This window comes from Papaver somniferum, chromosome 6 (assembly GCF_003573695.1).
Source record: "Papaver somniferum cultivar HN1 chromosome 6, ASM357369v1, whole genome shotgun sequence".
Taxonomy (NCBI): domain Eukaryota; kingdom Viridiplantae; phylum Streptophyta; class Magnoliopsida; order Ranunculales; family Papaveraceae; genus Papaver; species Papaver somniferum.
The window spans coordinates 107,088,798-107,105,525 of NC_039363.1; the positions used below are offsets into that span (position 1 = coordinate 107,088,798).

At 37.5% G+C, this 16,728-nt stretch overlaps 2 protein-coding genes across 3 annotated transcripts; both read right to left on the reverse strand.

The window, feature by feature from the left end:
- Nucleotides 1-1,251: 1,251 nt before the first annotated feature.
- On the reverse strand, nt 1,252-1,908 carry LOC113291274. The gene has a single exon (XM_026540826.1). The coding sequence runs from the start codon at nt 1,906-1,908 to the stop codon at nt 1,252-1,254; it is 657 nt and encodes a 218-aa protein (XP_026396611.1).
- Nucleotides 1,909-5,668: 3,760 nt separating this feature from the next.
- Nucleotides 5,669-7,684, reverse strand: LOC113286014 (diacylglycerol O-acyltransferase 1A-like). 2 transcript variants are annotated; one of them, XM_026534737.1, is made up of 4 exons: nt 7,518-7,684; nt 7,313-7,434; nt 6,630-6,802; nt 5,669-5,960 (listed from the first exon to the last, which is right to left on the reverse strand). In XM_026534737.1, exons 2-4 carry the CDS (start codon nt 7,400-7,402, stop codon nt 5,957-5,959), a joined length of 267 nt encoding a protein of 88 aa, XP_026390522.1. In that variant the 5' UTR covers nt 7,403-7,434; nt 7,518-7,684; the 3' UTR covers nt 5,669-5,956. The 2 variants fall into 2 exon arrangements, with proteins under 2 accessions (XP_026390522.1, XP_026390521.1); XM_026534736.1 differs by having other exon boundaries at nt 6,630-6,832.
- Nucleotides 7,685-16,728: the final 9,044 nt, after the last annotated feature.

Consider the following 16,728-nt stretch of genomic DNA (forward strand, 5'->3'; position numbering starts at 1 on the left):
AAGCAGTGTTGCTGAATGTTCTGAATACCTTCAAGAACCCCTTTCCATATCCAAGATTCTCCATCTTTAGCTTTGGTGTTCATATTTAGCATATTTCTTCCTATTAAGTATTTGACATCCATCAATTGGAAACATAAAGAATCTTTATCCTGTTCCAATCTCCACCCTATTTTTGTTATCATGGAGCTATTGAAAAGTTCCATATTCATGAATCCCAATCCACCAAGATCCTTAGGTTTGCATATAGCTGTCCAAGCCTTAGGGTAGTATCTAGTGGGATTTTCCAGATTCTTCCCCCAGAAGAAATCCCTTTGTAACTTGTTCATGTCTTGACAGGTTTTCTTTCGTATTCTGAAACAATTCATTTGGTAGATACTGGCTGTTGAAGTGACAAATTTTATTAAAACTTCTCTTCCAGCAGGGTTTAAAGGAGTATTCTTCCAACTTGGGAGCCTCATCTTCATCTTATCCACTCCTGGTCTGAAAGATTGTATCTTGCTTCTATGAGTGAATAGTGGAGAGCCTAAGTACTTATCATTTAAAGGTAGAACCTGAACTCCTAACAAATTGCAGATTGTAGGAATTAGAGCTGGATCAGTGTCCTTGCTGAAAAAAGCACCATATTTATTGAAGTTGATAAGTTGACCAGAAGTGTCCCCAAAAATATTGAGGATGTCCTTGAGGTTTTAGGCTTCAGTTGTATTTGCTTTGCAAAAGACCATACAATCATCAGCATATAGAAGGTGGTTTATTGATGGAGCATTCTTGCAGATTTTTACTCGAGAAATAATGCCCAAGTCTTCAGCATGAGATAGAGTTCTAGATATGGCTTCTATACAGAAAAGGAATAGATATGGGGATAGGGGATCCCCTTGTCTGAGCCCTCTTGAAGGGTTGAAGAAGATATCTGGAGAACCATTTATAAGGACAACTGCAGATGTAGTAGATATGCATTGCATGATCTTCTTGCACCAATTAGAGTTGAAGCCAATTTTAGTCATAATGGTATGAAGAAATTTCCAGTCAACTCTATCAAAGGCTTTTGTCATATCAATCTTGATCCCCATGCTTCCTTTATTACCCTTTATACCTCTTTTGGTTCTCATGGAGTGAATAACTTCATGAGCAAATTGGTAAGGAGAAATGATTTTGTTTAGGTATGGTTTCATTCTTTGAGCTAGGAGTTTGGATATGATTTTGTAGGTGGTGTTGCAGAGACTAATGGGTCTGAAGTGACTAGGAAAAGATGGGTTATCTATTTTGGGTATCAGGGATATGAAAGTTGAATTCATTTCTCTGAGAAGATGCCCAGACATGAAGAAATGCTAGACCATTTTTACCAAGTCTTCTCCCACAATATCCCAATTGGCTTGAAAAGTTTGGTGGGAATCCATCTGGGCCTGGTGCTTTATCTTTGGCCATACTGAAAAGGATTTCCTTGACTTCATGTTTTTCAGGGATTCTGTTGAGATTGTTGTTGTCAGAGTTGGTTATAGAAGTAGGTATGAGGTCGATAATATCATGATTCATATCAGGTGTTTCAGCAGTGGCCATAATGGTGAAGTGGTTGGTGAAGCACTGCTTTATTTCTTGACAGTCCTCAGTCCAGTTTCCAGCACTATCCTGTATAGAGTCTATCCTATTTCTTCTTATTCTGCATTTGGTGGCCCTGTGGAAGTAACTAGTATTCTTGTCCCCAAATTTGATGAATTGATCTCTGCTTTTAGTTTTCCAGAATCTTTCTTCAATATCTTGCCAATCTCTGAGAACTTGCATTGCAGCTTTTATAGCTTCACTTCTATCATGTATGAAGTAGTTTCCTTGTAACCAGTTTAGGTGTTGTTTACTTTCTTCAATATTAGTTTTGATGTTGCCATACACTTCTTTGTTCCGGACTTTTAGTTTCATTTTAATGTTTTTGAGCTTTCTGGCAATGAGGAAAGCACTAGAACAAGACAAGTTTCTATGCCATCATTCAACAATAATATCCTTACAATCCTTATGGTCCAAGCAAGGATCAAAGAATTTGAAAGGAATTTTACCAATGCACCAAGAAGGATTAGTGTTAAGAAGAATAGGGTGATGATCATAACCAATAGCTAGAAGATTAGTGATAGTAGAGTTTGGATACAAGAGAAGCCAAGATTCAGTGGCAAGTCCTCTATCCAATCTCTGCTTAGTGAGAGCAGGGCCACTTCTTTTATTAGACCAAGTGAAAGGGAAACCTACAATGCCTAGATCATTTAAATCCAAATCAATGATTTTGTTACTAAAGAGGTTAGCTTCAACACTGTCAAGTGGTTGAGTATTGTACTTTTCATTATCATGCAAGATGAAACTGAAATCTCCAACGACCAACCAAGGAAAGGAGTGTTTGGAACCTGTGTACTCCAAATTTTTCCAAGAATTAATCTTACTCTTAGTGTCATAAGGGTTGCCATAGTAAACAGTAAAAAGCCAATAAGGGCCACTAGTAAGCTTGATTATAGCATTGATATGGTTAATGGAGTAATCAATAATCTCAACATCTAGATTTTTCTTCCATATCATTACTAGGCCTCCAGCAGTACCACTAGCCCCTCCAGGATTAACATGCCAATAATTCTGAATATTAAGCTGTTGCATAGTTTTTATAAGTTTTTCATGTTTCTGTTTGGTTTCAGAGATGAAACAGATGTCAGGGTTGAATTTAGTTAGCATGTGATTAAGGTATTTCTTGGTGTGTTTTTTCCCTAGCCCTTGGCAGTTCCAAGCTATTGAAGTGAAGAACTGTCAGAAATATGATACATAGGGATATTTTGAGGTAGGCCTTCTAACTATGGGATCATAGTAAGTTAGGATGCAACAAAACAAAGAGTTGTGGCATTGGTGCTTGTAATTATGATTAAATGGAGAGATAGTAGTGAGATGTACCTCGGAATTTGATGTGGAGGTGCCAGAGTCACCATTAGCCATTTGGGGAATGCTTGAGTCCAGTGGTTCAGCATAGTTGTCAGGATAATCCTTGAATCTTTTGGTGTTGTCAGCTTCATTAGTTTCCATAGGTACTTCAGCAGGTGTTGATTGTTTCCTCTTAGGTATAATTTTGAGCTTGCCGGTTTCAGAAGGAGTGTCAGGGTCAGTGGGAGTAGTTATTTCAGCAAAGACATGAATTGTCTTCCTAGCCTTCCAAGCCTTCTTTTTGAGCTTAGCTGTTTCAGCATCCATCCTTTCTTTGATTTGAGATAATGTTGGTAAAGTTTGAGAGGGAACAGCTGGGAAGATACTAGTTGGGTCTAGAGCTTGAAAGGTATTGGTGTTAGGTGGATGAGAGTGTTTGGCTCTGGCTGCTTCCTTGAGCTTTATCTTTGATTGATGATTCTTGTAGTTCATAGAGATTTTCTTGGAAAGTTCAAGTTTCATGTTCCTTATTTGGAAAGCAATGAGGTGAGTCATGATCAGCTCTAGAGGAAGCTCCAAAAGTGAGATCTTTTGAGGATGAGGGAGCAAATTTTGCAATTGCCTTCTCTAGATCTTTCTGCTTAGCCTTTCTCATTTTGAGTTCAAAAGTTGTTGCAGCATCAACATCAGTGTAGCCTCTATGGGTGATATTTCTCCCTTCTTGAACAACTTTTTGAGGTGCAGTTTGGGGTGGTGGTAATGGTTGTTGTGTTGGCAGGTTATTGTAGTGAGATTTTGAGGGTGTAGGTGGTATGGGACAATGAGGGGAAGGGTGATTTAGAGTTCTACAGACCTTGCAGAATCTAATACTATTTAGAGCATAAGAAAATTCTATCCAATGAGAGGCAGTTGGTGTTTCATAGGCTTCAATTCCAAACTTTAAAGGCCTAGTAACATCAATGGTGAGCTTAACTTCTAAGTTTTTCTCAAATCTGTCTCTCCCATCACTAGTGGAAAATAGCAGTTTCGAGACCGCCAAGGCAAGTCATGATCCGAGTTAAATGACTTGCTTCAACAGTCGCGAAAATAGTCACTGTTTGGGCGTCTTTTTCATCTATGACGTGGCTCTGCGGTTCGTAGAACAACCTATATCAACGACCGATTTTAAAGGTGAAGGTAGTAAGACTGGTCCTCCTCAGTCGTAGATATACATTTTAATATAAAAAATAATAATAGATTCAGATTGGCTGACTTACCTGGACTGAATCTGTCTGAGCTGAAACAAGTCTGACTGAGACAAAAATGAAATTCAAATTATAATCAAATGAAACATGGATTCATAAATTTAAATGACAATTATTTAGGAACCAGTATTCATTGTACAATTCATACATGTTCAAATTGCAAAATTTCAATGAAATGAAACCTGCACTTAGCTTCAAAATCAGGAAAAAAAAATCCTGAATTTGCACCAATACAAGTTTTAGCTGATGGGTTCACATGTTTCTTAAAGACAATTCTTAAAGACAAGTGCAAGTCTGAATACCCTGGTTTACAATGAGCTGTTGAATCAACTTTCTTCGTAGGAGCCGCCTCACAATATCAGAGAGATGTGTTTGTTTCTTTGTTGTGAACCCATCTCTGTCAAGTACAACCCAGCCCCGAGCACGGCGCATGATACCAATAAGACTTATCGGCAATATTTGAGATGAAACTAATCACAATGGTGAACTGAGACAGAGTTAACATAAGACAAAATTGAGATGTTAAGGAGATAGTATTACCTCTCTGCTTTTCCCGAAGGTAGTAATCTACCGCCATCATCTACAAGACCTTTGAACCTAATTGAAAACTTTTGCATCAATATCATGAAGCTCTACTTATAGATAGATAGATATTATAAAGATACACCACCTTATGATGTTAGATCAAAGTATGAGATGCCGACCAAGGGTATCTAACAAGAAAATGTAAGCGAGGAATGCTGGAACTATGAACCTAGTAGACAAGTACCAAATAATCATAGTAATTCTCAAACTTAGTAACAAATGCTTCACCAACTGAAGATGTCAATATCTCATGGGATAGTTATTCATACCCCTCCGGTGCTAGTAGCTTTTGTTGGAGTAATAAGAACATTAGTTTTCCTCAGCACATCAATTGCTTGGGGACTACAAGTTATAGTTCACCTGCGAACCAAATCATAGTTCACAATTATAAAAGATATGAGTACCAGTTGTGTGTCTCAAGCAAACCAAACCCACCAAAATTAAAATTAAAATAAAATAAAAATAAACATCCCATGAAAAACTAATAATGATATGCTCTTGTCTGCCTAAAACAGAAAGATAGGAGTAAAAATGGCCACTCATTAACTTAAGCTCACCTCTTCTCCCGTATGAAGTAACAAACATATATTGTAGTAATAAAGTCTAAAGGTCATTTTCTATTTGGATAGAAATGTCCTTAACGGTACAGATCTGCTCCTTTCCCATGATAGATGTAACCGACAACACAAGGTTTTTTCCTTCTGCAATACTGAAACAATATTATCTGAAGGTCATTCGAATCTGTTTGAATCTAAAAAATTTATTACATCAAAGAGTATCTACATTCTATATGTAACCTGTTTGAAGCTTGTATCTCTCTCACTATACTGGATATTAAACCAACTTCAGAAGGAGGGGGTTATCTTTCTAATAAGCGAAAGGAAGGAGTTTGCCACATATTCATGATAATATGCCAGAAGAAAAATTATGGAAATCATCATTATAAACCATAAGCCTTGAAGTACAAAATCCAAAATCGTCACCAGATACAAACAATTAAATCAAAGCTTATGAATTTTCTAGCAAGTGATATCCCAACTGCTCAACTTCCCTTGAGGTTTAATCCTTAGGGGAATCATTGAAGAATCTTATCTTCTGCAAGCACGTCCTGGTCACAGATGTTTCAAACAATTTCAGGGAATAACTTCATCAGCTAGGTGTCCTCATAACATTGGATTTAGACTTTGTAGATTAATTCAAGTTCCAGCTTTCAGTACAAAAGGCATTCAGAAGCTTTGCCCAGATTTTCACCTGTAATGAGAAAATGAAACATATTCCAGCCTATTAAAATCGGCATGGCAAAACAGGGAATATAAATTATTCAACAAGGACAAATCCAAAGACCATGCTTATGAAAACAAATATCAACATACAAAGAATTCTGTAAGAAAACAGCAGACATAAAACTGCATGCGAGCTTCATTTTAGTATCACCATCCTGAGATGTAACATTCGATTATGCAAGAATACTTATATCACCACTTACAATCAAAGTAGAACATCTAATGCATGAACTCTAGAATAACGATCTTTAGAGGCCAACTCAGAAATTGTTTCCAGAGCATGCCTCACGTCAACTGGATCAGCAAATGATATACTACAGTGACAAGTGAGTATTTCTCTAGTGACAAGCATGTCAGCCCAGCTATTAACTAATGTTACCCAACCTTAAAACAAATTATCTATTTTCTCCCAACAGTTGCAGAACATGCAAAATGAACAGACACAAACCGTTCAAATATTGGAACTAGACTTCATAACTTGTAAGTTCTGAGAACATAGGAGGTTCAACTACAAACACCTGTAATTTGATAAAGAAAACTACCATACAAGGAAGAAATGAAATTATACTACAGAGCTTGAAACATAATTGAATCCTCTCTTTCACACCATTAAGACGAAAATGAGATGGAAACATACCAAGAAGTTGGCAAAATGATCAGAATCAAAGCATGTAGCAGAATTAACTTGAACATCAAAGACCCTGCCGGATGAGATAATGAATCGTTTGGATCCACCAAACCCAAAACAAGCGTTTCGTTCCATTTGTTGTTAGTTGTGTCGACACCAACTTGGCTCATGTGCTCTTCCATCTGCGAATAGAAAGTACTGTAAGGGGCCACCTGTGCAGGAAAGATCGATAACTTTTCTGATCATTTTCTAGAATGAGTAGGATGAAAATGGATCCATAATGTCCATCAGCAACATTTCTGTATACTAGAAAGAGAATATGGAATCGTAAGAAGGTTTAGAACAAGTTATCGAAGTTCGGCCAACTTGGGATATCACACTTGTGCTCTCATAAGTACTTGCATACCATTGGAATGTTATTCCCTTTATGTATAATGGTATACGAACACCAAATAACAATCTAATAAAATAGTGATTGTTCCTTGGTGGATTGGATTACATTATAACAAACAGAAGCTCATGTTGCTTTTGGTGTTACAGTTGCTTAATATGATCTAAGTCCTCATATGGCCAAGTATGTTACTGCACGTTACCTATATATCCACCTATTCAATAAATTGAAATCTCTAGAATATTCCACCACTAGGTTTTTTTTTCTATATGTACTTATGTGACAGGAGTGTTGAGATTACCTTGTCGCTGGACTTGGAAAGCGCCCTCATATCGTAATTTGTATGTGCATATGACACCAACTTAAACCAGACAACACTAGCGAAAAGCATTAGTGTCACCAAATACAACAGTTGAATCAAACCTGCACAAAAGCTAAATAACTCAAACCGGGGTCTCTAACATACAACAGTAAAACCATCACATTGATATAACAAAAAAATGTACCCGGAGAATGTAAGGATTAAGTCGAAATGCATTAAGTTCACTCAATTGAGAATCATACAAGCTGGGTACATAATTGAACCTGTGGTAATAACTACACGAAGAGAAATTACAAACTGCAAGATATGAGAGTAACTGAGCAAGCTTCTAAATTAGCAATAACCATTCATTCCTTTTTTTTTCCCTTTGTTCCAATCTTGAAAGCTAATATTTGCGTTATATTAAGTGATTAGTTCAGGAGAGATCCTAAGATTCCGAACAGTTACCCAATTTTTCGATCTAATTCAAAAATGGGTCCGTGTGACATATGGTGTGGGCATTAGCAACTAAAGTAAAGACTAACAATCGAAGTCAAGTATGCTGAAAAAATGGAAGGGTATTCACCTACATGTCAAACTGGCAAGTCCAGTACAAGAACTAAAATTTCCCAAGGGAGCTTAAAAGAACATCTTGTGAACATATACAGTCATGGATAACTATGCTGATGGCTAAAGGGCATAAAATGCAAAATGAAATAACCTTGTTATTACTTACTGGTTCCGAAACGAGCTTATTTTGAGCTATCTTTTCAACCATATAAGAAGCAACCGCAAACAAAGGTAGACTGAGATTGAATTCAGATAAACACGGTACAACAATATTCATGTCAGGAAGTTCCAATGATATAGTTACTTCAAAGTAAGCATGGGTAGATGCGTACCAACACTTAAAAGTGGCCAGTCTCTTAGTGATGTAAAGCTGAACCAAAATCCAGATCCAATTAGTAAGCCATATTGCAATAACCGTAACAAAAAGGGAGAATTGGAAAAATGCCCCAAAACTGGGTGCAATGTTGGAAATCTGCCCCAACATTTAAAAAGTTGGAAAAATGCCCCATTCCGTTAGAAATCCAGTTAAGTCACATGTGTGAGCTTATACATGCGAAAAAAAAAGTCAAATATATCCTTCAGAATTCAGGGTTTGGGGTTCAAAATTCAGGATTCAAGGTTTAGGGTTCAAGGTTTAAGGTTCGGGTGGTGGTGGCGTCGGTTTAGGGTTCAAGGTTTTGGCACGTGAGAACTCGCACACGCGGAGTTAACTGAGATTTCTAACAGTGGGGAAGTTTTCCAACTTTTTTTAACGTTGGGGCAGTTTTCCAAGATTGCACTCCAAATTGGGGCAGTTTCCCAATTTTCCCTAACAAAAACTCAAACAACCAAATAGTCGTATACACAAGAGGATTGGATTTAAAACTGAGGAATATATTAGTAAGCCTCCTGTAATAGCGGACTCCAATTCAACTGCGTAGCATACTAAGGAAAAAAATACAAACCTTCATTAAATTTTCAGTAATAAGTCTTCGTTTGGCCGCGACCAGTACACCAATACAGAGATTGGACAAACCAGCATGATGACTCTGCAATCAATATAAGAAGTTCAACTAACAAAATCAAATAACCAGACTTCATTACTGGTTCATAGTAAGTTACCACACTTTTCCACATCAATATCTTCAGACAATTATCACAACAACATTTCCTAGCTAAAGCAAGATTTTGAGATTGATTACTAGCTATTGTAACTCATTCAACATTTCCAACATTTCATATTAGAAATTCTATAGGGTTATTTTGTTTTGGTACTCAAGTTTTGTCCAATTTTTGAGTTTGGTCTAACATTTGTCCAGCTTGATGTTTGATACTTGGAAAAGACGTTGACCACAATATCAACCCCGCCGTCGGATCTAGACGCTTCCACCGTCCTTCAACTGGACGAGTTTACCATATGTTTACCATATGTACGGTCGTGATCTAGAGGCGTTGACTAGAGGCGTCCTTCACTTTACTCCCCGTCCGTGATCTAGACGCTTCCACCGTCCTTCACTTTACTCCCCGCCGTCGGATCTAGAGGCGTTGACTCAGTTATAGCTTGACTTCTTTTAATGAATTAATAAATAAATTTTTAGAAAATGGTAAAAATATAATTATTAGATGAGTTTACTATCATACCCATCATTTTCTTAATATTTACATTAGATCCAACGGTTTTAATAAACCCATTTAGTCTACAGTCGTGATCAATCTATTAACCCTAACTTTTTATTTTCATTTCTTCACTTCGTTTATTCCGCTTCTACTGTTAACTTAGATCAAAACAGAGTAAATCGAGAACAGAGAGAGAGATTGAGAGAGGGAAGATTTATGATGAGAAATCGAGTGGAATTATGAAAGGAGATCAAGAACAGAGATTAGCAGGGAGATTGAAGCTGTTGTTGGTTGAATGAAGATGAAATTGAAGAACAGAAGATAAGAATCGAAGTAACAAGAAGATACAGGTGGTAATAATGATGGTTTCTGCGATAAGAACCCAGAGAGGAGATGGTTGTAATGGAATCGATTATAGGTTGTCGGATTTAGTTCTACGACAAGAAATTAAACTCAACGGATGATTCTTGAAGTTACAGAGCAGAAAAGTGGGTGTTTCTGAATCAATAGGAAGAATGAAGGTTAGGGTTTGTGACGAATTAGAACATGAAATTGAGATCGAGAAGAACAAGACGCTGGTGTTGTTGATTAAAAAATTGGGTTGCAGATTTGATTTTGGTTTGTGTGTGATTGATTTATGATGGGTATTGGTGCTGGTAATAGTATTGCAGAGGTGGTCTAAGTGAATTTGCCCGATGATGCAGTTGAACTTAAGCTGCAAATGGTAGTGAGTTGCTGTTGTAATTTGGATCTCGATTCAATTGTATTTTTTTGCTTTAGGAGTTGAAATTTTAAGTTTTGATTTTTGTTTTGGGGATCTTGAATGTGTTAATTGATTTCCTGAAACGACTGTGAGATGGGTGATGGTAGGAATGATTTGGTAGTGATTAGTAGGGTTGTAACTGAATTTTAGTATGCCTTAAAAGGTTTCATTATAACTTGATGGTGATAATTGCGGTAGAGTGGTGGTGGTGGTGTGGCGGCGGCGGAGGCGGTGATGGGATGGGATGGCGAGAGGCGGACGACACATCATGTAAACTCGGTGGAAACATATGGTAAACTTTACTCCCCTTCAGTTTAAAATGAAGGGCATAATAGTAAATTCAGTCAAATATTAGATTTTATATTAATTTTAATAAATTTTAAAGAAGTCGAGAGTCAACGTGAGTCAACGTTATTTTCAAGTACCAAACAGTAAGCTGGACAAATGTTAGACCAAACTCAAAAGTTGGACAAAACCTGAATACCAAAAACAAAGTTTTAGACTTGCTTGTAACAATCCTTTGCAATAAGAGAACTTAACAAAGCATTAACAAGAATTTTCAAAGATACTCCCACTAAAAGTACCCCACTAATCCGAAAGAGAAGTTAAATATAGTGTTATCTCCTAAAATTGATGTAAATCCATGAACACTAGTCTCAACCTGATCAAATTTAACAGTTCTTACGAACAAACACAACATGGGCATCTTAATTTTGCAAGAAAACATTAATTTTACAGAATTTTCCACTTTCATTTCAAATAAAGTATAACTTTTTAGCTAACTAATTACAAAATTCATAATTTGAGTAGACGAAATCAGAATGAATGAAAATCACCTGTCTGAAGATGGCATCAGAACTAAGATGACTTTCCTTAACTCTTCTATGAGCCGAAGCTGATGCCCTGTACATACAGACAACCAAATCAAACACAATCTAATCAACTGACAACAACAATTAATACAAACCAATAAGCTTCAATCTTTATGATTCTCTTATCGTAAAATCAATAAAACCCTAGATTTAAAAGAAAATGGCGTTCACTCTGTAAGAAACAACTTCAACATCAAACCCAAATCTGCAAACAACATAACCCCCGATTTTTTTTTTTGAAGTCCCAACTTCAAAATCAAGCCCAAATCTGCAAAAAAAAAAACAAAATCCCCAATTATTCGTGATGTTTAAATGAAGTCTGGGGTTAAAAAATTCACAAAATATTTAAGAAGAAATGATACGAAAAATTACCAACAATTCATCCAACCGAAACATCTTCACTGATTTCTATTACTCTTCAAATGATTTCTGTTACTAAGGAATAATAGTCTTGACAAGTATGAAACTGGAAAAATTAGGGTCATACCTTTTCATCTTCGATGGAGAGTTAGGGTTTTCTGATTGTGATGATAAAAAAGAAAGGTTTTTTTTTTGGACAGAGAGAACGGGTTTTCTGATTATGAAGAAAAGGGTTTCGGGTTTCCTGAGAAGAAGTTTTTTTGTTTCAAACAGATTTAGGTTGTAGCAGCATAATAAAGAGATAAGGCAGGTTAATTAGTTTTGGTAAATAAGGAGTAATAGAGAGATGAAGAAGGTTTACAGAACAAAATAATTTCTCTTTCTTGTTTCGAGAGAGAAGAGAGAAATAATAGAGATGAAGAGATAAGGAGAGTGGTGGGGAGATGACTGCCTAGAAAATTGAACCATAGGAAGTACTAGGTGCATCCGTCACAGAATCGGTCGGCGAATTAGGATAAAATAATAATGAAAAAATTCATTCTACGACCAGTACAGGCGATCGGTGATGTGCTCCGTGTTTTTTTTTAAATCCTAGACCGTCTTGACCGGTCCAAGGTCTGTTGACCGTCAATGAGAGTCACGGTTGTGGGTTGAAAATACCCCATTTTCCACTAGTGCATAGGGTTTCTTAGCAGTTTGGTAGTACCAACAGGTTTCAGGATGTTTTGGATATCTGGTATATAACGTGGGTTGGGATTCTTTTGATGAGGAGCCATATCATAACCTTTGTGAATTGTTCTTCATGAATTAAGTCTGTACCTCCCTCTGGAACTCCAACCAACACCATAATCTTATCAAACACAACTCTAGTTCCTTCATTCCTAAGAGTTGATTAGTCTTCTTCTTGAGTGAGTCTGAGAATGTAGTAGTTCCTTCTCATGTTCCAAATATCCAGTTCAACTCTGCCATTGAATTCCCAGTTGTTGTTCATGAAGTTGCTAACTCTGGATGTTCCAAAACATATATTGCTGCAAAGCTTTTGAATGAAACACCATTTCCAGTCTAGAGATTGTTTTGTTCTGACATTCTCCGGGTTTAAGAAAACTTTGGGATAAAGATCTTCTTCAGGCATATTGAGGGATTTGTTTATCTGAGCAACAAGTTTTTCTATGGATGGAGTGGAGGAGTTTGAAGAGGATGCCATTTGTGGAGAGAAGATGAGAAAATATAAGAGGATCCTCCAGTAACTATATTGACCACTGTGTTTTTTGGTGAGATATAGCCAGCAATAATGATGGAGAGATTCAAACCAGGCTTTAATTTGAAAAAGATTCTTCACCCTGTCAGCAAACCAGATGCTTTGTAAGTGTCTGGTTATTTTGTGGGTTGTCCTCATGCTTATTCTATATGGATTAGATGGGTACTGGTCAATAGGTGGGGTATAACAATTGCAGTGATTAAATTTTTCCTGGTTGGCTTGTTGTTTCTTATTTATGCACTTGTGTCCGTATTTTGGCTTGTGGTGACTGTTTTTGGTGTTGATGTCTAATGGGATCTGGCTCGGATTCCTGCACAAACAAAGGGTTATATTGTTGACTAAGTTGTTAAACATTTTACCTTGTCTTTTCCGTTAGGGGTAGTTGATAGTAATTTGAATTTCATATACTTAAAAGTTCCTGGTAGCATTATCTGTAATCCAAATGGAGCTACTATAATCCAAGTAAGTGATGGTGATGTGACTAAATTTAATTTGAAAATTTTACACGGGATGGCAGTGGTTCTTGTCGTAATAGTGTAAGATGATCCGGACATCGTCCTTGTACTTGCAGTTGGGGCAGGCTGAAATAGAGTTGTTGACTCGGACCAGCATGACTAAGAGCAGAGTTTTCCAAAACCTGTTCATGGCAAAGAAATACTGAAAAGCCTTACTCGGCCTAAGAGAGTTAGTGTGGCTTGAGGGTAAATAGGATTGTAGGCTTTTTACCCCTATATTTGTCTGTGAAATTTTGTTTAGTTGTTGCTTACTGTTGATGGGCTTAGTCTTGTTGAACACATTTCCGTCCCCATTGAGCTTTGATTGCAGGCGAGTCAGGGAACATTGAGTTATTTGTTAAAGAAGCAACATGTATTTCAAACGTGTGGGAAGCTTGTATCTAGTCCTTGTTGTCCATCTGGTAGAAGAGGGTGTACTGTTTTAATAGATTGATGGGTCGTTGCCAACCGATGATGGGCTTTGAAAGCGTGCAAAAAAAAAAAAAAATCGGCCCCTCCCGCACTCGAGTTAGCTTTATTCTGAGTGGAGTGAGCACAAGTCATCCTCTGAGTCCGAAGTGTTCTAGAGATCTGTATAATGTTGCATGTCCAACAGATGTAGTAAGGAAGGTAGATGAGTTCAAAACAAATGGTGCCACATGTTGGAGCCATCATCACACTGTAGAAAATGGTTAGAAGTGTGAGAGTGTATAATCTGTCGGTTAGGCTATGATAACCTAACAGAGGAAAATAAGGTTTAGAAATGCTAAAGTAGAGAGGAGACGGTTGAGTGTTCTGAGAAAATCATTGGGGAGAGACGCAATTTATTGGTGAAGCCGTCGAAGTTGATTGAGATTCCCCATATAAAATGGCATTTTCTCTTTGCGGAAGAGTAACCACTTCTTCATTCTCACCAAGACCTCCATCAGAGAAAAAACTGGAACGATCCAAGTCATGTCTGGTGCAAACAAACCCGTTGATCGAAAAGGAAAAAGAAAATTTTCTGAGGTGGAGTCGGAACCATGCATTCACTGGTATGCCTATGAGTATTTGGTGAATTGTTTGCCTCATGGGATTTCTTTTCCTCAAGGAATCGAGTCTCTCAATTTCAGAGCAGGATTCGACTGGTATTTGCAAGATATGTAACATAACATAGATGTGAAGATAGAAACTGAGAGATTGTTGCACTGTTGTGCTCCCGGTGATGTGCATGAGTTGCTGCTTGATTTTCCTGTAGAAAGAATGAAATTCTTCAAGGCTAATCAAAGAACTCCGGTGAGTCAGAGTACCAATAATCTGTTTATTAGGCCTGAATTGAGCGTTGAACAAGGTGATTGTAGGATGCCTGGTGCTACCCATCATGGATGAGGAAGCAGTGCTGCAGAAAATACTGAGCCCGAGAGGAAACCAAAGCGACATGGATCTGATGATGATGATGATTGGGTCCTGTATGCATATCATCCGGGCTTTGACCCATTTGAAGTGCATGAAGGAGTTGTTGTTGTTGTTGATTGATTTCTCGTGTCTGGATTGAGCAGGGTTGGATTTCAGTCCACCACTTTGCCAGTTGATGCTCAAGCCAAAGTTCGCCAATTGGATGCTAAGCCATGGAGTGAGAGTGAGCCAATGCATTTCCCTGTTCTTGATGCGCTTTGTCCTGCAACTGGTCAGATTGGTCGTGCTATTTTTGCCGGTACTAGTCAAGCAGCCACTAATCCACAAGCCGAGGAGATGCCTTCTCAAGGTTCTGCTGGTGCAGCTGCTGAGCAGGCTGAGGAGGAAGTCGTGGTAGGACGAACTGAAATTTTCAGGCCAACTCGGCGAGTGACTCGTAGTCAGACTCGCAGTGTTAGCAGGGGGACACGAAGTCATACTCGGCAGCAGCAACAGGAGTTGGTGAGTGACTTGAATTTCTGATATCCTTTGTTTTAGGGCTCTGTGGTGGGTATCCTGGTTGTGAATGTGAATGATCTTTCCCACAATCATAAAGAACAACTTGTTTTTCTTTTTTTTTGGATGTTGAATGAACTATTTGCTTTCTGTTATTGCTTTGGGTTGTAAAACATATATGGATTTTTGGTTTCACAATAAGTAAAAGAACTTCTTTGTAGTGATAAGTGGGTGTATGGGTAATGAGGGGGCAATTGCATTGTTTTTATGATGTTCGTTAGTAGCTAGAAATTTCTTAGATTTTGTAGAAAATCAGACCTTAAGAGATGGTATGGCTATTGCATAAAATTTGTAGAAACTGATTGAGTATAACTATATAACCATAGATCAAAGATATTATCATAGTGTGGAGTTTCAGGGAGAGTTGTCTGAGCTCGTTTAGCAAATTGTGATTGAAGATGTAAACTTGACATTGAGTTTGAGCAGCCAAGCAACTTGATATAGGCTGTTCCATTGAACCCAATTTGTAGTATAACTTCCCAATATTGACAGGTGGAGATTGAGGTAAACTAGAATGAGGAAGGGTCTCATAAAGGACACACATACCTGGATGGTGAGAGTTTATAGATTGTCTTGAGGCAACAAAAGTTTGAAGATCGTCTGTGATAATAGAATTAAGGTTGTAATTTCCAGTAGAAAGGAATGGGAAATCAGATGAGATTATAGTGATTTGATTATTGTTGCCGGAATAGGTGATTTGTGTGAGTTAAGTGAGTTTTGTGATTTGTATGATATGTGTGATGCAATTACAGCTGCAAATGTGATTTCTTTGGGTAGTATTCATGATTGGGTCTTGAGAGAGTTAGAAGATATCATCAGAATTTCTGAGATAGAAGAAATCGGCAAGAATCAGGGTAACGGCGACGAGAAAGAGCCACTGGGAGAGACGTTGGAGAGAAAATACATGAAAAAACGGCCACAAATAACCGTTAGAAGAATAGAAGGGGAGAAATCAGGTGAATGGGAGAGAGAGAGAGGGGGAGCATTTTTTTTCACTTGTAGTTTCTTGGGGTACATATGTTTAGTTCTGTACATAAAAGTAATGAAAAATATATTTCGAATCTTTGAAGGCTCTTCAAAGTGTGCATAGACAGTAACATTAAGCTTGAGAATTTTTCTGTTGTTCTTAAATATACCACCACACAGGTTTGAAGAAACAGACAACATCGATGATTTTTGTATTTGATGATGAGTTGCAAAGAAGAAATTTGAAGTTCTAACTTACTTAATCTTGAAACATGAGCTCAAGCATGAAATGTTCATTGGATTATCTCATTTATTGTTCAACCAAGAACAACCCACTTGAGGATAATTCTTATTGTTCAACAAACTATGTTCCTTATTTTCATTCCTTTTTCCCCGCATTATTTTCTCTCTCATTTTTCTTTTATTGTCCACCTTATACCCATCAAAACTTATTTCCCTTTGTTGCATTGTCTCATATCTGCTTCTTTTCTCCTGAATGGCTTTCTCATGTTGTGCAAGTACACCCACCCCCGAATGTGGTTTAACTCTATAGTCAAAGAAGAATTTAAATTTTATTGGTGGTAATT

Coding starts and splice junctions, on each gene's coding strand:
- LOC113291274 (XM_026540826.1), bottom strand. CDS start 1,908: ATGAAACTAAAAGTCCGGAACAAAGAAGTGTATGGCAACATCAAAACT.
- LOC113286014 (XM_026534736.1), bottom strand. CDS start 7,402: ATGCTTTTCGCTAGTGTTGTCTGGTTTAAGTTGGTGTCATATGCACAT. Junction 6,833..7,312: donor TTTCCAAGTCCAGCGACAAG/GTAATCTCAACA, acceptor TTTCCTGCACAG/GTGGCCCCTTACAGTACTTT.